This window comes from Peromyscus californicus, unplaced genomic scaffold (genome assembly GCF_007827085.1).
Source record: "Peromyscus californicus insignis strain IS unplaced genomic scaffold, ASM782708v3 Scaffold_3__1_contigs__length_106647218, whole genome shotgun sequence".
NCBI lineage: Eukaryota > Metazoa > Chordata > Mammalia > Rodentia > Cricetidae > Peromyscus > Peromyscus californicus.
Window position 1 is genome coordinate 49601584 of NW_026294551.1, and position 26091 is coordinate 49627674.

Below are 26091 nucleotides of genomic sequence, written 5' to 3' on the forward strand. Positions count from 1 at the left end.
TTAAATTTAAAAAAAATGGGCACAGCAAGGTTACATACTGATCAGTTGATGAAAATAGTGTGACCAGATGTTTTATATGGTTCAATATTCACTAATTCAATGTTCAGTGTAACTTCATGCCACATGAGAACCCTCAACAATAAAAATCAACTAACTCTAAAGCTTATAGGCTATGTATGAGGCTAGAAAGATGGCTCAGGGGTTAAGAGTGTATACTCCTCTTGCAGAGAACTAGAGTTTGGTTCCCAGAGTAAATGGCTTGTAACTCCAGCTCCAAGGGAATCTGACACCCTCTCCTGGCCTCCACAGGTACTATACAAACCAACACACCCCATCCACATATAATTAAAAATAAAATCTTTTTCAAAATAAGTATGAATAATGCTTGTGGTAAGTGGGAAAAACAAATACAAAGTATACTTACAATAATTATAATTTTATGAAAATAGACCAATGTGATAAAGGTAAAATAAAATCAGTTACTGTATTAGAATACTTGAATTAGGGGCAATTTACTTCCTAATTTCTTTAATACGAGCATAAAGGATAGGTTACAACAACATTTTTGTTTGTTTTTCAAGATAGGGTTTCTTTGTGTAGCCCTGGCTGTCTTAGAACTAGCTCTGTAGACCAGGCTGGCCTGGAACTCACAGAAGTCCACTGGCCTCTGCCTCCCGAGTACTAGGATTAAAGTCATGTGGCACATGCCCAGCTGACAATATCTTAGAGTAACTGAAACTGGCAAAGTATAACAGAAACTATGCTTATTACTAATACACAGATTTCAAAGGTACAATTCTGTACACATCCATTAACTAAAAGTGCATACACTCTATTTCTTCCTGTCTCATCCCAATGACACCTGTGCATGTCTGTATGCTGACTTACCTAGTTCTATAAAACATGCAGAAGACTGTACACATAAGTTCAAAATAAAAGTGAATCTTTTAGAAAGCATAATGAAAATGGATCCTTTATAATAAACACACAAGAAAGAAAGAAAAAAACCTCAAGTCATAATGTCTCATGTTTTAGTAGCATTCATATATAAAAACCAATGTGTAAAAACACTCAACACAGCAGTCTACTCACATTATCGGAAAAGGAAACAAAATCAGTCCATTCGATAAGGTTTTTTTCATGCAGTTGTTGATATTAATAGTAGAAAAATTAAGTTCCTAAGAAATTTTTATTTTCATTTTCTCTCTGTAACATATGGTCCCTTTTGTTAAAACAGTTTTATAAAATCATGTGACCTCTTTTATGGGCAATTTAAAATTAACCATGACTTGACTTACTTTCCTCTATGTTGGCAGAGGGTGAGGGCAAAGAAAAGAGGATAAGAAAGTTTGGAACCTTAAAAGACTGTGTTAAGAATAAAAATACGATTTCGAGAGCCAAACATGTGTTTGTCTACCCAAGAGCTGAGCAGGCAACTACCGGAATGTCGGTGTTTATACGACGTCAAGCCAACGTCATCCCCAATCAGGGCTCTCTTCTTGATCACATCCCGCTGAATGCGACGGGAATGATATCTTCGCTTCCTGCAATATTGCCAAAATAAGCACACCATCAGAAACCAATAAGAAGGATGCTGAAATCCACTTCATTCCAGCTCCACAGTGGCACAGCGTTAGGTGCCGAAGCAGTGTTCTCCTATCATTTGCCACAGCTAAGAATCATGAGTTCTTCCTCACTTTCCTTCAGTCCACAGGAGGTTCTGACATTCTGCCACAGAACACCAACTGAAGGATGAAAAACAGCTGAAGTGGTGTTCAAATGACTGTATTTTTAAGCCATGCTTGGTGGCACATGCCTGCAATCGCAGCACTTGGGAAGGCAGAGGCAAGAGGATCAGGAGTCCAAGATCCTGCCTGGCTACATAAGAGTTTGAGACTTGCCTGGACTACATGAGACACTCTTTCAAAAAACTAAAACCAGAACAAAATATTTTGCAATGGTGACCAGTGAAGATAGACTTAAAACTGACAAAGTTCTGAGAATAAAAGACTCTTGAATGCCTAACCACAAATGAGACATCTGTATCATCCCTTCTAAGTCTCAAGAAACACTGTAGAAGAAGGCCCGAAAGAATGTAAGAGCTGGAGAAGAGAGAAATGGGGTGGAACACTGACTTCCTGGTTATAGCATGATTGCCACACTCTTAAACTCACAGCTATGATGGCCTGCACAAAACCTATACAAGATTGAGTTCATCAACCCCTGTTATGGAATGGGGAGGGACTCACAGGACCCATGATTTATACACAGTTTGTAGTTGAGTTGGGAGGGAGAGATTTTCTTCAGTGACTACTAGTAGGCACCCATGCTCCTGTAAAAAGGAAACTCATGGGTCACTCACACACCAAAGAGAGACATCAAAGTAGAAGGGAGCTAGTTGGAAGAGGTGTGGGTAGGGATAGGGGAGGCCAAGATCAAACTATCAAAATGCATTATATACCTGTATGTGAATATGATAATGAAGCCTATTATGTGCAATTAATATATGCTAATAAAAACATTAAGATAAACAACCATCATATTTTAAGGTTTTAGACTCACCATGAATTGCTAAGAATTCCTTTCATGCCTCCATAATTTGGATTTCCATATTTCATATAATATTGACTTCTTCTGGCTGCTCCAAGTTCCTTTTTGTCATCTGAAAGTTAATAGAATAGTTATTTAGGGTTTCCTGTGAGTGTGAAGATAATATTGACTGCTTGATTTTGAATTTGTTTTTGAAGCTGGGTCCCCCGTAGTCCAGGTTGGCCTTAAATTTACAATATAGCAATAAAAAGAGCATATAATTCATCTATCTATGCTACTTTTGGATATATGTCAAAAGGAGCCAAAATTAGTATATTGTAGGGATATCTGCATATCCAGTTATCAAAATATTATATGCAATGGTCTATTCCATCACCCCCAAAAGACCCTGCAATAACCTCATGGCACTGTCCCAAATTTGGGACATATAGTGGCATCTTCTACTGAGACAAGATACCAGCAGGCACATTTCTTCTGCTGGAATATAGGGCTCAGAAATTATGTGGAGACATGCTATCGAAGCACCTTCATCTGGCACTATGGTAGACACGGGTGGCAACCCTGACATAACCATCACCAATGGGTTCCCACCATGTGCCCCTATTCCCTAGGAAGCTGTGGCAGTACATTAGCACTACAGGATTCATCTATCTGTTATTTGGGCACAGACTACCGGCTTGCTTGTTAGCAATAGTGAAGGTGAGCATCCTCTATGAAAAGATGCATGAGAACTTTGTGAAACAGGTAGACATGGTAGACAATGGGCTCTCCCAGTGGAAGAAAGGGGAGCCTCAGTATTCATTGGCTACTATACTGAGCGCCTGCCTAGGTTGCTCAACTTCATCTCACCTGAAACTAGCCCAAAGACACCAAGGTAAAGGTGACACACACACAGCTTTGGTTCAGGAGGAGTTTCTGTAAGATCTGACTTCTACCAGCACAGCTGGCCTAGGCCTTGATGGAAGACTCCCTGGTCCAGCGATTCCAGGCAGATTCAAATGGGGTGATAGTGGAACTGAAAGAACACCTTTGCTCCTGGCCATCACTGTTATCTATGCTGACCAGGATGGACACAGTGGTAAACTCAGTGTGTGCCCAAGGAATCGCATTCATTTCAAAGCCAGCTCTTTTGTCACAGACATGGTAATATCTTTGGGATAAAGTCCTGGATCAGATCAGTGTACCCCTAACTAAATCTTCATCTACAGCAGCACTTCAATGGTGGGTTCCGCATGTTAGAGGGTACCCTGAGCATTGTCAATGCCATTCTGGTCCCATGCCCAGCACCTATGGCTCCTACAAATTTTCTACTTTTATTAATAAAACTCCCTTCTCTTAAAAACAAAGTCTCAATATAGTGGCTCGCACATTTTTTTTTTTTGGTTTTTCAAGACAGGGTTTCTCTGTGTAGCTTTGCGCCTTTCCTGGGACTCACTTGGTAGCCCAGGCTGGCCTCGAACTCACAGAGATCCGCCTGGCTCTGCCTCCCGAGTGCTGGGATTAAAGGCGTGTGCCACCACCGCCCGGCTCGCACATTTAATCACAGCACTGAGGAGGCAGAGACAGGTGGATACCTTAGTTCCAGGCTAGCATGGTTTTACAGAGTGAGTTCCCAGACAGCCAGGGCTACAATGAGAAACCCTGTTTTGAAAACAAAACTAAAGGTTCACCAAGTATCCTATTTTTTTTCTATGTGGAATTACGGAGTTAAGTAAAAGGGGAACTATTAGGGAGGTAAAAAGAGGAAGGGAAGGAATATATGAACAGGAAGTAAAAAGAATGAATGGGGTCCAAGTACATTACAAGCATGTATGGGAATGTAACAATAAAATTAATCACTACATAATAAATACACACTAACAAATACGTTTTGTACAGAAATTCCTTCTCAATCAGTAAGGCCAGTTTTCATAAAGTGTTTATTTAAAGGGAGTTTTGGGATTATCTGAGCTAACTTCTGGTCAATAGGAAACGTTTCACTCAGTAATTCATCATTCTGACCAAAAATCAATATCAAATTTACCTTTTGTAGCAAATCTCATGAATAGCCTATTTCCTTTAGCAAGTTTGTTAGCTGGACGAAGATCATTTCTTAACAGAGACTCTTCTTCTACCTGAGACAATGTGTCCAACTTAAGAAAAAGAAAACATTTTCAATGTAAAAATCAAAGCATATTTCACACTTTTTCTGTGGTTACCATTAAGAAAGCATCCTAGGCTGGGCGGCGGTGGTGCACACCTTTAGTCCTAGCACTCGGGAGGCAGAGCCAGGCGGATCTCTGTGAGTTTGAGGCCAGCCTGGTCTACAGAGTGACAACCAGGACAGGCACCAAAACTACACAGAGAAACCCTGTCTTGAACCTCCCCCCACCCCACAAAAAAAAGCATTCTATCTGTTATACCCATCACAATTATAGTACTCATTCCTCTGGAGACCTCTGAAGCCAGATTTTCTTTGACTACCTTGCCTAAAAGAGTAACCTCCATCATTTTCTTTCAGTATAAACATTTTTTAAAATTATGTTTTTACATCTGTGTAGGGTTATGTGCACATGAGTGCAGTTGTCTTCAGAGGGCAGAACAGTTTTGGATGCCCTATAGGGGGCAGTTGTGAGCCATCCCACATGGGTGCTGGAAATCGAACTCAGGTCTTCTGCAAGCATAGTATACACCATCTCTGAAGTCCTAATTCTCCCTCCTTTTACCCTTTACTGTCTTCATCCTGCTCATGGTGTCTCCTAACAGCATGTAACTGTGTATCTGTCTTCCCTTTTAGCATATAGCCTCCAGTGGGGTGATAGTATGTTCCCAGAATTTGGTACACAGTAAACACTTACCATTTCAATATTTAAACTCGAAATGAATATGCTTAGCTAGGGACACAGATCAGAGGCACAGCACTTGCCTAGCATGTCCAAGGCCCTAGGTTTGCCCTAGCACCACACACAAAATGTTTCAAATGAATGCACTCCAAGATTTCTAACAAACCCTAGTTGCCTTTCCATATTTTATTGGTTAAGTAACACTTCAAAGTATTTCTTTTTTTTTTTTTTTTTTTTTTTTTTTTCTTTTTTTTGGTTTTTCGAGACAGGGTTTCTCTGTGTAGCTTTGCGCCTTTCCTGGAACTCACTTGGTAGCCCAGGCTGGCCTTGAACTCACAGAGATCCGCCTGGCTCTGCCTCCCGGGTGCTGGGACAAAGTATTTCTTAATAAACCCATTTTCTCTTCTGCACAAGTATAAACACTATTCTAAGATTCTAAGATGAACTGTTACATCCACATAAACTAAAAGGCTAAGAGTCTAGTGCACCTTCAGAAGGTTCCATGGTAAAAGCTAGACAAAGAACACAGCTTACTAAGTCTTTAAAGCCTTACATTAAAAAGACAGTAAGCATTTTTTTTGCAATAAAATCTTGCAGATTATCTTTGCCCTAATACTAACCTCTACATCACTTGAATTCTCATCTTCAACTTCTCCTTCTTCAGTCTCGTCGTCATCTGAACTGTCTTCCTGCTTGTCTAAAATGGAGTGTGAGGGACAAGAGGAACCTTAATGTAACCCCATCTCATAAAATTTAAAAAACCCAGTGTTTTCTATTCCTATTGATTGATGACCCAAGCATCATAATTCACCTCAGAAACATCTGGAAATGCAGTGTTCATAACACTCTACTCAAAGGCCCAGAACTGGTCAGTGTACAGAATGAACAAGGGCCCCTTTGTGTGTAGTTACCTTTCTTGTTCTTCTCAGACAACTTGTCTTCACTGGTATCTCTGCTTCTTATCTTATCCTGAGCTGGCAGAGAGCTCATATTGATGAGAGCTCGTGTGGCTGTCATCTCATCCAGCCAAACCACATTACCTAAAATAAAACATCACACATTCAAATCTAAGGTTTTTGAGAGCGGATTTGGCATCAGGTTCATTGTCACAGTCTCACTGGCCACAGACAGCTGTCAGTCAAAGTAAAAACCAGCTCATGAAAAAGTATGAAAGTGATGGAAAAATGCTTGATGAACATCGTTTAAAGCTACACTCCCAAGCGCATTTCCACAAAATAACTGTTCTATACATATGAACTGCTTGAAGCCAAATGTGGCAACACACACTTACAATCCCAACACATGGCAGGCAGAGGCTAGAGGATTTCCAGTGCTAGACCAGGCTGAGCTAGAGTAAGACCTACCCCCCAGAAAACGCTCCTGAAACACAGTGACTGCTATGTAAGTATTATCAGGTTAGCTTTTTTTCTCCTAGACTAAGAACAGAAGTTAAAAATAAACAGTTTGGGCCATAATTATTCACTATCAAAGATAGCAAGGACTCTTTTAAAATCATAAATAAAAGCATACTAAACAGAAAACGTGGGTATACTTACAGGAGGTATCATCCAACCACTCGATGTGAGCTGGAGGATATTCTTTAAAATAGGAAAAGATATCCTGGGTACTCATCTCATCTACTCCACAAATGTAGATGGTCTCCAGTCTCACTTTGGGGATTGCTACAAAAAAAAAAAGAAAAACAGACAGAATTTTCCTACCTGCTATGTACAGCTTGCCAGCACTTCTTTACAATGGTTTAGATAACGGGTCTAGAAGAGGAAGAAGCTAAAGCAATAATTATTTCAAAAGAACACCAAACAAGATAGTAAGGTCAACTGCACTAATGTTTACCATTAAACTACATTAAGCAAATGATGTGATTCAGAATAGCCACCCAGGGCTCAAACTGAGGAAATAAAGCAATGGTAAATATATGGCAGTTCTCCCTACTGGTCATGGAACTTGACAAGCTGATTCTGAAATTATACATATATACTGAAGAGAAATGTCCAACGGTGGATATAACACTTCAAGAAGAGCCTCCACCTTCAGATACAGCAAAGCATGAAAACTAAAGAAACTATAACGGGATGCTAGAGTCCAGAAACCTTACAAATCACTGGGCATGATGGTGCCTACAATCCCAGTATTTGGGATACTAAGGCAGAAGGACTGCCACAAGTTCCATGCCAGATGGGCTATAGTTTGTTACAGGCCATCCTGGGCTCAAGTATTAGAGTCTGTCTCAAACCTTACTGTACACACACACACACACACACACACACACACACACACACACACACACACAAAAGATATCCTACAAATCAGTAAAACAACAACTCAGATGGAGGTTGGTGGCACATGCCTTTAATCCCAGCACTTGGGAGGCAGAGGCAGAGGCAGGCGGATCTCTGTGAGTTAAGGCCAGCCTGGTCTAAAGAGCTAGTTCCAAGATAGCTAAGGCTACACAGAGAAATTCTATCTCAAAAGAAAACAACAACAACAACAAAACCCCGAACACTTCAAAACAAAAATGGCAAAAGATGTAAACAATTTACACAGATGGAAATATAAATGGCAGATAAAAATATTAAGAGAGGGTTGACTTCCTACTAATCTGGAAAATTCATATTAAGAGGATACTAAACTGGGTGTAGTAGTGCATACCTTTAATCCCAGCATTCAGGAGGCAGGCAGGCAGATCACTGTGAGTTCCAGGCCAGCCAGGGCCACATGAGACCCAGTCTAAAACCAATCAAAAAAGATACCAGCTTCCAGTGAGCAGTTTTGTCTTTTGCATCAAACACTGGCCACATGGGAGGAGTTGCTCCTCCTGCTAGTGGAAGCATGGACAAGGATAGTCCAAAGGATAAGGGAATATAGTCTAGCACATATCCTAAAAACCTAATTCTCAGCATCAACCCTAACACACACGAGATCATATCACACACAGAAATGTTCAGGGCAGCACTACTTCTAACAATCCAGCAGCCCTAAGGGTAATAAGTTACAGCTTACCCAATATTAAGTAAATCATGGTTTACCCAAACAAAACTACAGAACATAACATAGTAAGAAAGCAACAGAGAGAGAGAGAGAGAGAGAGAGAGAGAGAAATTATATACCAGATTATTTTAAAACACTGAGTGAAAAAAAAAGTTATCAAAAATTCCTGGGGCCAGAGAGATGGCTCAACAGTTAAAGCTCTGGCTGCAACACAAATGTGAGGAGCTGAGTTCCACCCCAGCCCCACGTAAGAAGGTAGCTAGAGCCGGGCGGTGGTGGCGCACGCCTTTAATCCCAGCACTCGGGAGGCAGAGCCAGGCGGATCTCCGTGAGTTCGAGGCCAGCCTGGTCTCCAAAGTGAGTTCCAGGAAAGGCGCAAAGCTACACAGAGAAACCCTGTCTCGAAAAACCAAACCAAAAAAAAAAAAAAAAAAGAAGGTAGCTAGGATGGCATGCATATGTAACCCCAGCCTCTACAGATGGGAAGCAGAGACAGAGCTCATGGGTCAGCTGGCCTAGAGTACACAGCACAGCAGAGTGAGACCCTCCCTCAACAAGGTGGAAGGTAAGAAACGACTCCTGAAAGTTGTTTTCTCACCTCTACCAGCATGCACACACCCTCAAATAAATACATCATTACACAACATCGAACACCTTAATAGCTATAGAAAAAAGCCTGGTCCCATTCACAATGCATTGAAAACAGTTATTACATCTGGTGAGAAAAAAAGTTGACAGCCATGGTCAAAAAGAACCTGAGTGTTTCCATGAAACACTTGCAAAATATGTAAATATGTCATTAAGAATTTGTAAATCCCTGTATATCTACTACCTGGTTTTGTTTAATCCCTCAAGAAATCTCAAGCAGAGACTAGTAGAAAAGGGCCTGTGGACCAGGTGTAGTGAGTGAGGAGGAAGTGGGGGCAGGAAGGATGCAGATGAACAAAGCTTGACATGTATATGTATGGAAATGACAGAATCCTCTCAATCTGTATAAGTAGCATTAATTTTTTTAAAGTTCATGCAAATGAAACATCTCATACAAAACTAGGGCTTCATAACCTCCCTTTCTCTTCTGAAGCCAGTCTGACAAGAATTCAGTTCCCATTACTCCAAGCATGTTTTCCTTTTAACTGATAACATGAAAACAGGGCATGCTGACTCATGCCTGTAATCCTAGCACTCAAAGGCTGAAGCAGGAAGATCACCAAGAATGCAAAGCTAACCTGGGTTACACAGTGAGTTTCAGAAAGCCTGGCCTACAGGGTAAGGCTCTGTCTCAAAAACAAAAAGTAAAGCAAACACCTATTATTTCTTTCTGGTATAAATGCCATTCCTTTAGACATCTGAAATATGTATTACATAATTGTTTCAATAATTAGCCTCCCATGCAATTCCACAACCAGATCTTCTTATTCCAAACTACAACTACAACCTTTCCCGACCCCTCTATTCTTCCTATTCTCCCAGTCTGGTAACCAGCATTTGACGACCTACTCCTCTTGAACTCATGTATTTTAGATTTTATACATGGAATCATGTGCTACTGTTCATCTGTGTCAAGCTTAATTTTACTTATCATAATGATCTCTACTTCTATCACAATGACAGGGTTTTGCTTTTTTATAACTGAAAAGCATTTCATGTGAATATGTACTACATTTTCTTAATCTAGTCATCAGCTTGTGAGGGAGATGCAGCTCAGAGATAGGGTTTACTTAGCATGTGTATGGCCTCAGCTTTAATCCCTACCACCACAAATGGACATTTAACTTGATTCCCTGTCTTGGATATGCGAATGTGTTACAATAAGTAACAAAATGCACAGGTGTACAGATGTCTCTTTACATATTGATTTTCTTTGGAAATACGCTCAGAAGTGGCTTTGAAAGTTATACCCACCTATGGTTCCAGCCTTTCTCTGCCACACAGTCTCACTATGTGGACCAAACTTCTGTCCAGGGGGATTACATGCCTGTGGATTGTAGAGTCAGGTGTTTTCCTTCCCCTCCACTGCACTGTATTTGGAGAGTCAGCCCACTGTGGCAGCTGCAGGAATTTAACCAACGTCTCCTTCCCTGCCATGACACACTGTGACCCTCTGAAGTCCTGGGCCAGAGTCAACTCTTCCTTCCTTCAGCGGGTCTGTCGGGCATCTTGTCACAGCAGTAAGAAAAGTACCCAGCTGCCTTCCTCCACACCCTACTAGTGCTTGTTATCAACTCACAATGCATTCGGTCACGCCCACTCTCCTGACACTGCAACAGATTCTTCATCTACAGAGTTCAGGTTGGAGAGCCATGGAATCAAGTTACAAAACAAAACAGAACAAAAAAATCACACATCAAAACTCTCATCATGCATTAACAAAGCTTATAGCTTTGTGCTGTGGTACATTCATAGTTATCCTGGGGCACATGTGGCCCACAGAGCACAGGTTAGGCATACCTGAAAAAGACTTAGAGGATGGAGAGATGGCTCAGTGGTTAGGAAAACTTGTTGCTCTTGCAGAAGACCCAGATTTGGTTCCTAGTACCTACAGGTACTCTGAGGGTCTGCATGCACATGGCACACAGACATACATGCAAGCAAAACACCCATACACATAAGAGTAAAAAAAAAAAAAACGCTTTAAAAGACTTGTAAAATCTTAAACAAATTACCAGAAGAAAACAGAAGGAAAGCTTCAGGTCACTGGACTAGGCAGGGATTCCTTGGATAAGATCCCCAAAGCACAGGAAACAAAGACAAAACTAAACAGATGAATTACACCAAACTCAAACTTCTTCACAGTAAAGGAAATAATCATCAGAATGAAAAGATAACCTATAAAATGGGAGAATATATTTGGAAATTATACCTCCAACAAGAAATTAACATCTGGACTATATAAGGTACTTCAAAACTCCAACAGCAAAAGAAAAAAATATCCAATTGAAAAATGTGAAAAATGGGCAATACCGTTGGTGACGCAAGTCTTTAATCCCAGTACTCGGGAAGCAGAAGCAGGCAGATCTCTGTGAGTTCAAGGCCAGCCTGGTCTACAGAGCAAGAGCCAGGACAGGCACCAAAGCTACACAGAGAAACCCTGTCTCCAAAAAAAAAAAAAAAAAAAAAATTGCCTTTAGCCGGGTGATGGTGGCGCACACCTTTAATCCCAGTACTTGGGAGGCAGAGCCTGGTGGATATCTGGAAGTGTGAGGCCAGCCTGGTCTACAGAGTGAGATTCAGTACAGGCACCAAAACTACACAGAGAAATTTTGTCTCTATACATTTGTAATTCTAGCATTGGAAAGACAGAGGCAGTAAGATTGCCCTGAGTTTTAGGACACCCTGTTGTACAAGGTGAGTCCCAGTCAGGTCTACATAGCAAGAAAAACATTCTGTAAAACAGTAACAACAACAAAAACAGTATTTTCTTGACTCTTGGCAGTGCAGGTTCATGAGGACAGAGATACCCTCAGGATTTTTTAATCACAGCAAATATTCACTGGTGAAAGTAGTGTGACAGTGAGCAGAGACTCGTGCAGAAAGGAAAACACTGATTTAGCTCAGTGGTTACTGTGCTTCTCAGCTCCTTGAACTAAAAGCTATGGTAAGTCAAGAGATGGTTCCACAGACTGAAACAAAAAACAAGACAGAGCCAGGCATGGCGGCACATGCTTTTAATCCCAGCACTGAAGAAGCGGAGGCAGATAGGTGGATATCTGAGTTCGAGGCCAGTCTGGTCTATATAGTGATATCCAGGCCACCCAGGACTACACAGTGAGACCCCTACTCAAAAGAAAAAAGAAAAACAAAAAACAACTCCCAGTAACAGAAGAGGAAAAAGTCTGAGTGTTAGGGAGAATACATATTTGTTCTTATCTGATAAAATGGACTTAATTAAACGAGTCAGGCAGAGAAAAAAGTAACAAAACTCAGTATCAACACCATCATAGTATGTACTAATAAAAAAAAAATCACAATATTAAAAAAGAAAACCTACAGATAAAAAAGTTTAAACACAAAGAAGAATGAAAGAATAAAAATTCTGGCTAGAGATGTTTAACTTAGCAGAATAAGACACATATTAACAGTGGACAATATTCTTCAAAAGAGGCAGGTCAAAGCCAGACTTGGTGGCACGAGCCTTAACCACAGCTACTAAAGAAGCTGAAGCAGGACTTCAAGTTCAAAGCCAGCACGCATGAGACCCTGACTCAAAATAAGAAAACAAGAGCTGGGGATGTAGCTCAGTGGGAGAACACTTATCTGGCATGTGCATGTGGTTTTTCTCAAAAGAAAACCAGGGGCTGGAGAGATGGCTCAATGGTTAAGAGCATTGGTTGCTCTTCCAGAGGTCCTGGTTGAATTCCCAGCACCCACATGGCGGCTCACACCTGTCTATAACTCCAATTCCAGGGGATTCAGCATCCTCATACAGACATATATGCAGGCAAAACACCAATGTACATAAAATACAAATAAACAAATAATTTTAAAAAAGAAAACCAGATTGCCAGATGCATGGTCACCAAAATAAGAACTTTGTTAAAATCAGGATTTCATGGAAAAGGCCCTTACCTTGCTGGCAATGTTACTGCAAAATAAACAAAGCCAAAGAACGTGGCTAGACTTACAGCAAGGGATGAGAAAGAGCTTGAGTGCTGAGGGGAACTGCATGGGGATGGGAACTGCACATTCACTTAGTGTTGCTCATATGCCAGGCACTGAGGTCATCATCCTGGATGTTCCAATAGGAAAGGAAGATAACCAACAACAGTGAGTAGGACAAAAATTCAAGTCTTTGGGAAAGCAGACTTCAGAAAACCCAAAGGAAAAAAGTCAATCCTCAGGTCTCAGATTAGATTAATTAAAAACAAAGCCAGTGGCCCTAACACAGTAACAGTATGAAAACGCTCTAAGAACCAACCTGTTGGCGCAGGTAGTGTGAGCCAGCCCTGAAATTATGAGCACGGGAGAGCTGTCCCCATTACCTATCTGTCTTGTAGCAGCACGGGAGGAGGAGAGACCCTCCCCCTATCAACACCTGAGGCAGGAGAGAGAGAGCTATGGTCATAAGAGTAGGAGAGTTACCCCTGACCCCTACCAGCTACAATACTTGGGAGAGCAGACCCTGTACCTAGCCTGGGCAACACAAGAGTCAACCCCACTGGGAGGTGTGGGTGAGCCAGCCCCAAAGTAGTGACTGTGGGAGACCTAGCCCCACCCCTCATCTGCCATATGGCAGCATGGACTAGAGAGAGATGCCCTTCCTCCTAACCCCATCAATGCCTGAAACAGGTAGAGGAGCTGGCCTGGGGTCATAAGAGTGGGAGGACTGTCCTTACCCCTCATCAGCTGCAGCTCTTGGGAGAGCTGCCCCTGTACCTCACCAGGTGTAGATGCAGATAACCAACCCTGAGGGTGTGAAAGCAGGAGAACTGGTCCTGTTTTATTTGGGGGAGGTGTAGGAGTGGATGCAAAGGGACAGGAAATGAACTGGATCAAGATACATGCTGTAAAAGACACATAGACTAAATAAAGTTAAAAAAAGAAAAGAAAGAGAGAGAGAGAGAGAAAGAAAAGGTTCTAAGAAAAGCCACACTAGACTCATGGTTTGGGGGTTTGTATGTTTAAAAGACTACTAAATCAACAAAATTCAAGGAATACCATGGATGGTGGGTGTTCCATCAAGAGTCAATGTGGACAGTCCAGGAAATCAGTACATCTGCTTCTCTGCAGAAGATGGGACTACACGCTGACAACTGGATCAAGAAAAAGAAGCTACACAGATTTAAGGTGCAAAAGATATAACGAGGAAGACAGTTAGAGAGATAAAAGCCATATAACAGAAAACAGGTGTGATGGTGCAACCCTGTAACCCCAGCACAGCACTCAGTTACAGGTAGAAGGAATTCCTGGGCTGAAGACAAGTCTACTACCATGATTGGCACAAGGAAGAAGATAAGGAGCAACAAGTCTGCCACTCAATACATACACTGTAGCCAGAGTCTACACAGCGTCTTAGGAAGGACATTTAGAAACCAGAGAGAGACAGGAGATCAGAAAGACATGTCATACAAAACAAAGTTGGTCAGGACCAAATGAGATGGCTCACACTATTAACACAGTACTTATAAGACTGAGGCAGGAGGACCAACTCTAAGGCCAGTGGGCTATCCTAATACCTTGTGTCAAAAGAAAAAAAAAGGGGGGAAGTGAGGCTGTATTTCTATCTCCTGAGCAGTCATACATAAATGAGCAAAGTACTTAACATGTTTTTCCTAGAAGTCACACAGCAACTACCAAACAGAAATTCCTGGAGAGCAATGTTCCACACAGGGAAGTATCCTAAGACAAAGCTGCCTGCCCCATAATGATTCTCACACAATCTCTGGATGCCCAAGGGCCTGAAGTATTGGGAAAGGAAGCTGGTTTAAATGAACTAGAAGGTCCCTCCCAACCATGAAATCTCTGATCCTAGAGACATGAGGACCAAAGCTATTTAGCAACAAGACATCCAAAAGCAGCAAATCCCTTTTGAAGCATAATAGATGTAGCCTGTCTCAAGTTGTGTCCCTAAATGCTAACAAAATAGGAATCCAGGCTTCCAGTCAGTCCAGCCTTCAAGCACAGCCCTGTTACATACATGGCTGTGGAACCTCGGGCAAGTTTCTCAACCTCTCAGCACCTTGGTTTTCTCATCAGTAAAATCCCTCAGGGAATTGCTAAAAGGATAAATTTGCCACAAAGCAGAGCAACTGTAACTCAGTAAGCATTTAACAAGTGTTATTATTGTGGATATAAGAAAAAAAATCACGTGACATCTGGTGTAGCTGTGAGTATGAAGATACTTATTTCAATTTCTCTCTCTAAGACTGGGCTGCTCAGGTGACTACTTAGCTGAATGCCAGATAACTAACATCTACTGGGCGCCTATTATGTGCCAAGCACCAATTGAAGAGCTGCAACATTTTGTCAGACTCCTGTCAATTCTGTCTGTCTTCCAAGAGTTCACAGTGGCTAGACAATTTGTCCAAGCTACAGAACTACAAAAAGAATCTGAATCCAGGCAACTGGGCTTCAGAACCTTGGCTCAAAACCAATGGTTCCCAATCCTGTCCAATCCTGACTCTGCATTAAAATTACCCAGAAGATACAAAAACAATAGTTACCTCTAGGGCTTATCCAACCCTATCTACCCACAATTCTACCTTAAATTCATCTAGATGGATATCAGGGACATCATTTAAGCCATCTTGCCTAAGGTTCATTTTCAGATTGCACTATAAAATGAGCAATATTCCCCAGGTGATGTCCAGGCAAAGCTACTACTGTCTTTTAAATGAAATATCTGCATAGCTGGGCATGTTGTCCCATACCAATAAACTCAGAACTTGGGAGTCAGAAGCAGGAGAATCAGAGTTCAAGGCTAGCCTGGCCTATATGAGATTCTGCCTAAAACAAAAGCAGAAACTTAAGATTCTGATTGCTTTTCCATGTGCAGGATAAATATTCTTGACTAAAATTTAACCCCAAAGCAATCCTACTAATAACATAGATATTGCATTCCCATTTTGTGGATAAGAAAAATGAGTCTTTAAAAGGTTCAGTAACTTGTCCTAGTAACAAAAGAACTGGCACTAGATTCCATGAGGGTTTGTGATCCTAAAAGCACCAACAGAAGAGGGAGTTTTGAGCACAAAATCAGGGATGCTTCACAGAGGGCAAATGAGCAGAGAGAAAAGCATGAACTGTGGCTAGGACTATAAGCCAAAAGGTGCAGTAAAACATGGAGCTTTCAAAGCTGAGCTGTGAGAGAAGAGTCCAAGGTCTTCCTAGGCCTACATTGTGCTAGCACATGACTGAGAAGCTATATAGCTATCTCTGGACTTCATAGGACTTTTCCTTATATTGAGATCCACGTAAGTCTGGAACCCCAGAGTCTGCAAGAAAACTAAGGTCACAATCCTCAACTTGAACTCAGAATTCAGGGAGAAGAGTAACCAGTTCTGCACAGACACTACTCTGTCCCAGTAGGACTGACTAAAGAGTGACATGGTCTAGGACTATGGAATTATATACACATTACATTTAAAATATTCACATATATAAAATTATACCAATAGACCAAAAGTGTTAGAAGTAAGGTTAAATGTTAAGCATAGGGCTGGTGAGATATGGCTTAGAGGGTAAAGACACTTGCAGCTAAGTCTGACCACCTGAGTTTGATTCCCAGGAGCCACAAAGTAGGAAAGAACCATCTCCTTAAAGTTATCCTCAGACCTCCACACAGAGGCTGTGGTGTACGTATACACACACACACACACACACACACACACACACACACACACACACTAAAAGAATGTGTTTTGTTTTGTTTTGTTTAACGTAAGGTATGAGTCTTTAGAGTCAGATAAACCTAGGTTGAAATCCTGGTTCTTTCTTTAGCTCTGAGCAATACATTAAACTTTTACAACCTGTTTCTTCTTTTGTAAAATAATGATAAAAAATATATTCCTCAGAGTTACTGTGAGAAACAAATATATAACATGCTTAACCCACTGCCCTAAGAAAACATGTTCCCAACAAACAGTAGCCATTCTTTCCCTCATCCATCAGGTTTACGAACTGTTTTCATCAACCAAGCAGGACTAAAGGGACTCACACAACACCACAGAGCTTCAACATGCAGTAAGAAGGCTGCTTCCTAAGCCCTTTATAAGTACCAATATTGGCAAATACAACAGAGAGAGGCCTTTTGTATTCATGGATTTAGATTAGAGGGTAATAAAAAAAGAATGTAGGCTCACTCCAGGGAAATGCTCCCCGGAACACTTTTTTTATAAATTGCTTTGCTATCAAGTATGGTATACCCCTGTAATCCTAGAACTTGGGAGGGAGAAGCAGAAAGACCATGAGTTCAAAATTATCTTCAGTTTGAAACCAGTCTGGGCTACATGAGACGTTGTCTCAAGCAAGCAAACAGAAAGTGAGTAATTGGGCTGCGGCTGTGGTGACTTGACTTGTTAGCTTGAGCAAGTCTCAGGGTTACACCTATCACCACAAACAAAAACCCACCACTATCAACTGCCTTGCTGTGAGTTCTAGGAAGCAAAATACCTAAATAAAATAGACTATAATTGGTTTAGGCCTCTTTGACAATAATTACTAGGAGGTCTGCATGTACCATGTATTGACATTATTTAAAAAAAAAAAAAATCCCCACCAATTCCCAAAGTGCTCCAACTGCTCTAAAAGAAAGCTTCACAGTAGGACACTTCCACTATTCTTTTTTTTTTTTTTTTTCTTTTTGGTTTTTCGAGACAGGGTTTCTCTGTGTAGCTTTGTACCTTTCCTGGATCTTGCTCTGTAGACCAGGCTGGCCTTGAACTCACAAAGATCCGCCTGACTCTGCCTCCCAAGTGCTGGGATTAAAGGCGTGCGCCGCCACCACCGCCCGGCTACACTATTCTTAAAGGCAAAGAGGCTTACATCACCACGATGAAAGCAGTCAACGAGGAGGTCTACAGCACATATCATCTCTGACACAAGCTCCCTTCACAACCTCCTTTGTTCCATTGTTCTAGCTCTAACTGAGAAACATCTGACAGCATCTCACCTTTACACCGGTGATATCAGAATCCCTTCCTCTTGGGTATTTGGATGAGGACTGAACATACAGGACAAAGCCAGAAACATGAAGTGATGGCAGGGAAAGTTACTCTTAGAACAGTATGAATAAATTTCCCCAAACACACTGTACCTTTCTTCATCATGTCTCGGTCCAAGGCTACATTTCTCTGGGCAAGATTTACTTCTGCTCGAAAGTGGAAGCGCTTGGCTCGCTGTTCTTTCTTTTCAATTGCTTCCTAGGAAGTACAAAAAAGTCAAAGAGATAAAAGGAAGATGAAGAATGTTAAATCACAAACAGCATGTTGCAACCTTAAAATAAATCAGAAGAAATAAGCAACCTGTGCCTTGAATGTGTTTTACAGTGAACTGGACATGCACAGCTTACAGTAGCCCTGCCAAAATCATCTCCATTCTATCATAGCCTATGACTACACCCAGAACATAGTAGGAATTCAATGAACACTTGTTTATAAAGTTTTCTGATACTTCATGTGTTATCAGCAATCATGCCAAGAAGTTACAACAAATAACCTCAACTTCTCAAATTCTCCTAGTGCAGAAATGGAGATACAAAAATGGAAAAAGGTTTGGAGGAAATATTTCTACTAGCTAAGGACAGATCTGATCCAGTGCTATTTCTAGGGACTCCACAACTACCATTATCACTTTACTTTGTCTGTGGGCAGAGTAATCACACCTATTATGCTCTTCCACATTATGTCTGCCTGAATGATCCACTCCCTAAAAGTCACACCCCCATTTAAAAATAACACAGGAGCAAAAACAGTCTCCTCTATTCCAGCCTTATGTGCATGGAATTGCCTGTTTTCATTTTTAAGTAACAAAGAGCATTGACATTTTGCTGAAAAAAACATTCAGCTTTGTAGATTTCTTGCAAGAGTAAAAATAAATTCAGGTCCAGTTCTGCTTTGGATTGATGGATTTCTCTGATGGCTCAAGAACCCCTCACTAACTGGAAGACTAAAGGTCTGACTGAAGTAGCTTGTGGCACTGAGGATGCAGCAATGCTTCTGTTACTTCCTAATAGTTAGGCTAATTTTTACACGAAGTCTACTTAGCACAAAGGACAATCTACTTTTTTTAGCGAGTGTGTGTGTGTTTGTGTGTGTGTGTGTGTGTGTGTGTGTGTGTGTGTGTGTGTCTGTGTCTGTGTTATGCGTGCACTACAGCATGTAGGAGGAACGTGTGTGCATTTGCGGGTGGGGGAGCAGGTCTTCCTTAGTGCTGCGATTATAGATGCAAACACACTGCCCTGTGGGTTTTATGCGGGGCTGAGGATCTGAACTCAGGTCTTCACGCTGACACAACAAGCACTTTAAGGGCTGAGCTGTCTCCCCAGCCAAATCCTTTACTAACAATTCAAGTACAAAATCCTTTCCCCAGGTACCTGTTCATGTACTAGAAAATGATGGAGGGTTAGGAGCAGTCTACTTCTTAATTACAACGAGAACATTTTCACTCTGTACTATTTTCTGGACTAGAAGGTGCTCAGCTTTCTTTTAGCCTTTAAGTAATCTGAAATAAACTGAGACAGAGAAACTATAAAAAGCCAAGTATGATATATTTATTTTTATTCTTGTTTTTAAACATCCAACATATAGATATATACTCTTTAAATTTTAAATTGGGCCTGGAAAGATGGCTCAGTAGTTAAGGGCATTAGTGGCTCTTACAGAGGACCTGGGTTCAGTTCTCAGCACCCACGTTATAGCTCACAACTGTCTATAAATACAGTTCCAGGGGACCTGATGCCTTCTTCTGACCTCCACAAGTACCAGGCATGCACATAATATAGTAGGCAAAACACTGATATACACACACACAAAATAAAAAATGTAATTGAAGCTAGTTGGCACACACCTTTAATCCCAGAACTCTGAGAAGCAGAGCAGGCAGATCTCTGTGAGTTCAAGGCCAGTCTGGTCTACAGAGAGAGTTCCAGGACAGCTAGGGCTACACAGTGAAATCCTGTTTCAAAAAACTGGGGGCGGGGGGGGGGGGGGGGGGGGGGGGGGGGGGGGGACGGGACGGGACCGACGACGACGACGACGACGACGACGACGACAAAACATAGAAATTGAAAATTCTGTTTCAAACTGAACTGTACACATTTAAATGAGGAAGAAAAAAAAAAAAGGCCTGAACTAAATTAAAGCAATATACTATATACTGACTGTTCATCACATGGAAAATAAGAGGCTTCACTCTACGGTATCACAATGAAGGGGGTACAATGGTAACAGCAATCACTTAGCAAAAGGCAATATTGTCAAGATGCTGGAAATAATTCGGTTAGCATGGTCCTCAGAGCTTAAGCACACACACACAACTAGAAAACCCTATTTTCCTACATTGGCAACCAGTGAGGAATAGACATGTACCAAGGGCTTATTTACATGTTGGGTGCTTTTAATGTTTTCGAAACAAAACACATTTTTAAAGAGTGACATCCAAGTAAACATTCCTGAGGCCAGGGGCATGGCATGACTCTGTGGGTAAAAGTGCTTGCCATGTAAGCCTGTCGACCTGAGTCTGGATTCCTGGAACCCATGTCAAAAGCCAGACATTGTGGCACATGTCTGTAATTCCAGCACTCTTATAGCAGAGTGGGAGATAGGAAGCAGAGATGGTAGAATCCCCCCAGAAGCGTGCAAGCCAACTAGCCTAACGTATGCAGTACAATGGCTAACAGCCAGAGTGTGAGTGAGTGAGTGTGTGTGTGTGTGTGTGTGTGTGTGTGTGTGTGTATGTGTGAGTGAGAGAGAGAGAGAGAGAGAGAGAGAGAATGAGAGAGAGAGAGAGAGAGAAGGTAGGAGGGGGATGGAGAGACAGCTCAGCAGTTTGAAGCACTGGCTATTCTTGCAGAGATCCAGGTTAAGTTCCCAGTACCTACAGGGCAGCTACAACTATCTGAAACTCCAGTTCTAGGGGATCTGAAGCCCTCTCCTGACCTCCTCAGGCACCAGGTCTACATGGAGCACACGTACACACATGCAAGCAAACCACTCATATACATAAATCTAAAAATACTACTACTACTACTACTACCACTACTAAAAAAAAGATGGGAGGTGAAAACCAACACCTGAGGCTGTTCTCTAACTTCCACTTGTGTGCTATAGCATGGACACACTCCTACACACAGACACAGATACATCATATACAATAATAAATAAATACTAAAATAAACATTCCTTTCATGGAAATAGCTAAGCACAGGCATCTAAGTATAGTGATTATCTTTTCATGGATACAAGCACATACAAATGCTGCCTGGATGTCTTCAGGAATATACAAGGGCATCCTTGGGTAGATAGATATAGATATTTGATAATATGATTTTATATATATATATATATATGTGTGTGTGTGTGTGTGTGTGTGTGTGTGTGTGTATATGTAACAAAAGAAAGAAGGAGGCAAAGAATATTTATTATCTGTAAGTCCTAAGGACCAAGTATTAATTTCACCTACTTATCAAATTGAACAAATAATCACAGTCTGTCTTACCTTGGAGGTAACATCGATTCCAGTGATGAAGCTGCCAGCCTTGTTTTCATATCTTCTGCTTGTGTCCTAACAGAAGAGAAAAGATGGGAAATTCTGGGAGGAAAATCCACGATTAAAGGCAGTCTGAGAACCCGCTCTTTTTGAAGTCATTCTTTTCAGCAGCCCTTCTCCACCCTAACACCTGTGTTATTAGGAAGTCTATCTCTGAGATTCCACAGTAGCAATGGACCATTCTAACAAGAAGTCTTTTTCAGACCCCAGACAGAAGCCTGTACAAAATATTAAGTAATTCTGTCAACTGAGTATCTACAGAAAGGAAAATCTAAAGGCGTTTGTGGAAAAACGTCAAAAATGAGATAGTCACTTAGCTCCCCAACCCAGACTGGACAAATTCCCCTCATGGCCACTAGGTGGAGCAAATGTCTCCACAAAAATACATGAAGTCCCAAATCTCTGGGAAAAACACAGCCCAATACAATGAAAAAAGGAGGGGAAACGGATTGAGTGAGGACTGAAGTCTCAACTCTGCAATTCAATACCCTGGACATCTCTGAGCCTTGCTTTCTTCTATGCTATCTGTCTTTCTGACTTCTGATCTCCCCTTTGAGCTTAATATATCCCAACATTTCTCCAACAAAACAATCTTGTTTCCATCTCAGAGTCGTTGTGCTTGCTGTCTCCCTATTAGGAAATGCTCCCTTCCAACTGACATGGTTGCCTCTTCTTGTCATGTAGGGTTAAGGTTAAATCTGACTAAATAAGGGAACTTCCCTATACATCCTGACACACACTGACTGCTTCATATCCCTCCTGGGCACGGTATTTTCTATGCTATTAACAGAGTGTGTTTTCTTCATAGTACTTGACACAAAAGAAAAGTATTTATTTACTTCTGTCCCCTACTAGGGCAAACTCAAAGAGGGAGTTTGATCTTAATCAAACACCTAGGATTATGTCTAGCACACTGTGTGTGTGTGTGGGGGGGGTGCGATACATATATGTTAAACTGAATGAATGGGTAACGCCTAAGTCACAACCGCAGTGAAATCTAGATGATATAACGTGGAAAATGCTAAAGTTGCCATTATGCTGTTACCAAAGTCACTGTTATTCGCCATCACTACCTAAGCCTTTACTCACAACGTCACATGTAAATAAGGGGGGGGGGGGGAGTTCATGTTGTGTGTTAAAAATCGAGCTATCCAGGCCTCAGACCAGCTTTAAGAATAGGGCATGGGACTACCAAACCACAAGCAAAACACTCCTCCTCATCTCATTACCCACTGTGGTAAAAGACAGATCAAGTGTCATCGAGCGTCAGAAGGTGGGACCACCGAGTGGACGCAGCGAAGGTGCGCGGGGACAGGACGACCCTCACCCACAACACCAACACGCGAGTGTCTGCTGCTTGACAGGTCTAACCTTCTCAAGCGAGGAGCGAATGGCCCTGTTTGTAACAGACACGAACTCCGCCGGGGCAGGACCCGCCAGGAGACCTGGATGCCAGCGCCACCTAACACTTCCTTTCAGAGCTGCTCCAGGTTCTGTTCCCGCCCGCGGCTCCCTTTTATCTCCAGCCGGACACAGCTCCTTCGCTCCGGGCCCCCGGCCGGGCCCGAGGGGCAGAGAGAGGGCTGTCCCCAACTCTCTGCCAGCTCTCCCGCCTCCTCCAGCCGTCTCTGCACCCATTTCCGGGCGCCCGGGTGTCCTTTCTCTCGCTCCGGCTCTCTCCGGGTCAAGCGCGGCCCCCTCCCTTCGGCGCTCGCGCCCCTCTCCGGGTTCCCGGACTTGGGCGGCGAGTGCCGCGGTCCGCCACCTCTCCGCCTCGCAAGGGACACTCGCTCGGCGACCTCCTCCTCAGCCCCCGCCCCTCGCCCCTACCGGGAGCAGTTCCTTTAGCGAGCGCCGCACCGGCACGATTTCCAACTCGCCCTCCTCCACCTCCATGGGCTCCGGCTCGCCACGCTCCAAGCCGGACTCCACCTCGGGCGACGGGAGACCCAAAGCCGGGGGCCCAGCCGGGGCCTCTGCCTTCACAGACACCCGCAGGCCGCGAACGGCCGCCATAGCTGCCAGCCGGCCGCACCACAGAAAGCCCGCCCCTCACAACCCGCCGCCTAGAGCGCCGCCGCCGCCAACCACAGAGGAGAGCCGCTGTCAGCCAGAGCGTCGCCTATTTCGACCAGAAAGCTGCCCTTCTCTCTGGCGCCCCCTTGGTGGCCCGGGAGCCTGGGACCGGCTTGGGGCGGGATTTCGCGGGGAGGGGGGTGGGACCAAACAGAGCCGGAGGTGGAGCGTCGTCTGAGGTTCCAAAATACCTACACTTTGAGGACTATATTCCTAAAAGCTACTGAGCGATTACTATGTGCCTAATACTACCAAGGCTTGAACCCTTACAACTCTATGAATAAGATTTTATTATTACCTTCATTTCACATAGAAAACTGGGGCATGGTTTTCTCAAGGTATAAGCTATTTAAATGATTACCTGGATCTGAGCCTCGACAATCAGGCTTCAGAGCCCAGAATGAACTATAATGTATCATCTCTTGGCAATCTGCACGTTTACAAAGTCATTTGCGTGGTAAACCTTGTCTCTGTCAAGTCTTCCAGTAACTGAGCCATTTTATGTAGTCAAAAAGTTAAGCTGGGGCCCAGCATGGGATTATATGCCTTTAATCCCAGCACTCAGGAGTCAGAGGCAGGCACACCTCTGTGATTTCCAGGCCATCCTAGTCTACATAGTGAGTTCCAGGGCTCCAAGGTGAGACCCTGCCTAAATTTAAGCTGGGCATGGTGGTACATGATTGTATTCCCAGCACTTGGGAGATAGAGGCAGGAGGATTAGGAGTTCAAGGTTATCCTTCAATACATAACTAGCTTGAGGCCAGCCTAAGCTACAGACCTATCTTGGGGGGGGGGGGGGTGCTCCAAGATGGTAGTGACCTACCCAAAGGGCAGAGCCAGAGCTTGGACCCCGTTTTCTTGCTTCTGGGGGCTCTACCCATCAAAGACGCATTAGAATGACTTCTTGCAAATGTTTCTAGTAAGAGTCTGGCTGGGAAAGAGGAAAGGCTTCAGACTTCCAGAAGGTACCTCTTGTCTGCCATGAGTGCTGATTTTGTGTCTCTCCTGTATCTCCTTTAGCTAGCTCTAGACCTGTCTCCCAATCTGACTCAGGAACAGGTGAGACCATACTATATCTGAGCCCCTAAAAATCTATTCACAGACCAATAATTCTAAAACAGAAAACACAAGGATAAGACATACCAGGGGTGTTCTTAGGCATACTACTTAACCCTCAAGTCACAGTTCCTTCATCAGACACACACCTCCAGAGAAGACTGCAAGGGCTAAATGAGCTATTATATGGGGTGATAAGATCCAACAGAAAGCCAGGCGGTGGTGGCGCACGCCTTTAATCCCAGCACTTGGGAGGCAGAGCCAGGTGGATCTTTGTGAGTTCGAGTCCAGCCTGGTCTACAGAGTGAGATCCAGGACAGGTAACTACACAGAGAAACCCTGTCTGGGGAGGCGGGGGAGATCCAACAGAAGTGATGTAGCACATCCAAGTTTTTTCTTAAAATGGGCCTACACCATGGGACAAAGATGGAATTCCTTAGAAGGGTAGCTTTGGTTGAATGTAATGCAAAAGTAAGTACAAAATTTAGGTTTGTAAGCATTGCAGCTCAGATGGAAAGGGATCCTGATAGTCGGGAGCCAAGGAATGCCACAAGTCACTGAAAGGACAGTGCTGCTCCAGGGAAAGGTTTCCTCAATGTAACAACTCTGCCTGGGCAGGGGAGGGTTTCCCCAGAAAAATTGTTACAGTTCTGCTCTGGTCCTGTGGAGTGTAACAATTCTGCTCCACTAGGGGAATGTTTCCCCAGAGAAAGTGTTACAGCCGTGTTCTGCTCTGCTCAGGCTAGATCTCTGCTCCTGCGAAAGAAGGTGGTCACCCAAATCTTATTCAAGAGATTTATCTGGAGGGAAGAATCGAGGAGGGTGGCTGCCTCTGCCAGGGTGGAAAAGGGCAGCAGCAAACTGAACAAGCACAGGGCTTACATAGGGCTTCTTGGAGGCAGTTTTTCAGGGTGGGACTTGGTCAGATTTCAATCCTTGAGTTTGGACAAGCTCAAAGATTGGCTGAATTTTGTGCTCAGGGACTGGTTGGTTTCGTCTCAGGGATTGGTTGGTTTTGTGCTCAGTTGGTCAGGGGCAGATTTGGCTCTGGTTTCAGGGCCAAAGTGTGTTTCTTTCACTGACCCTTTTCAACCTTTTGGCTCTAGTTTTAGGACCAGGGTGTATTTCTTTCACTGGCTCTGGTTCCAAGGCCAAAGTGTGTTTCTTTGGCTCTGGTTTCAGGGTCAGAGTATGTTTCTTTAGTTCGGGTTCAGGGCCAAAGTGTCTCTTTCACTGGCTCTGAGTTCAAGGTCAGGGTGGGTTTCTTTCACTGGCTCTGGTTTCAGGGTCAGGGTGGGTTTCTTTGGCTAGCCCTTTTACCCTACAGGATTGACAGAATGGAATGTATTTTCTTTTCTCCATTTTTTCCCCTCTG

General features: G+C 42.9%; 1 protein-coding gene across 2 annotated transcripts in view; it reads right to left on the reverse strand.

Annotated features, from left to right (window-relative positions):
* The window catches only part of Ncbp3 (nuclear cap binding subunit 3), a 36076-nt gene extending 12427 nt beyond the window's left edge, over positions 1-23649 (reverse strand). The window contains exons 1-9 of one of the 2 annotated variants that reach the window (XM_052756762.1): positions 23415-23649; positions 21534-21599; positions 18133-18238; positions 6929-7054; positions 6284-6412; positions 5993-6069; positions 4574-4682; positions 2563-2662; positions 1441-1544 (exon numbers count right to left, since the gene is read on the reverse strand). In XM_052756762.1, coding sequence (XP_052612722.1) covers positions 1441-1544; positions 2563-2662; positions 4574-4682; positions 5993-6069; positions 6284-6412; positions 6929-7054; positions 18133-18238; positions 21534-21599; positions 23415-23600 — 1003 coding nt within the window. In that variant the 5' untranslated portion in view covers positions 23601-23649. The remainder of the gene's footprint in view (positions 1-1440; positions 1545-2562; positions 2663-4573; positions 4683-5992; positions 6070-6283; positions 6413-6928; positions 7055-18132; positions 18239-21533; positions 21600-23414) is intronic. The other variant, XM_052756761.1, reaches the window with a different exon arrangement.
* Between the last annotated feature and the right edge of the window lie 2442 nt (positions 23650-26091).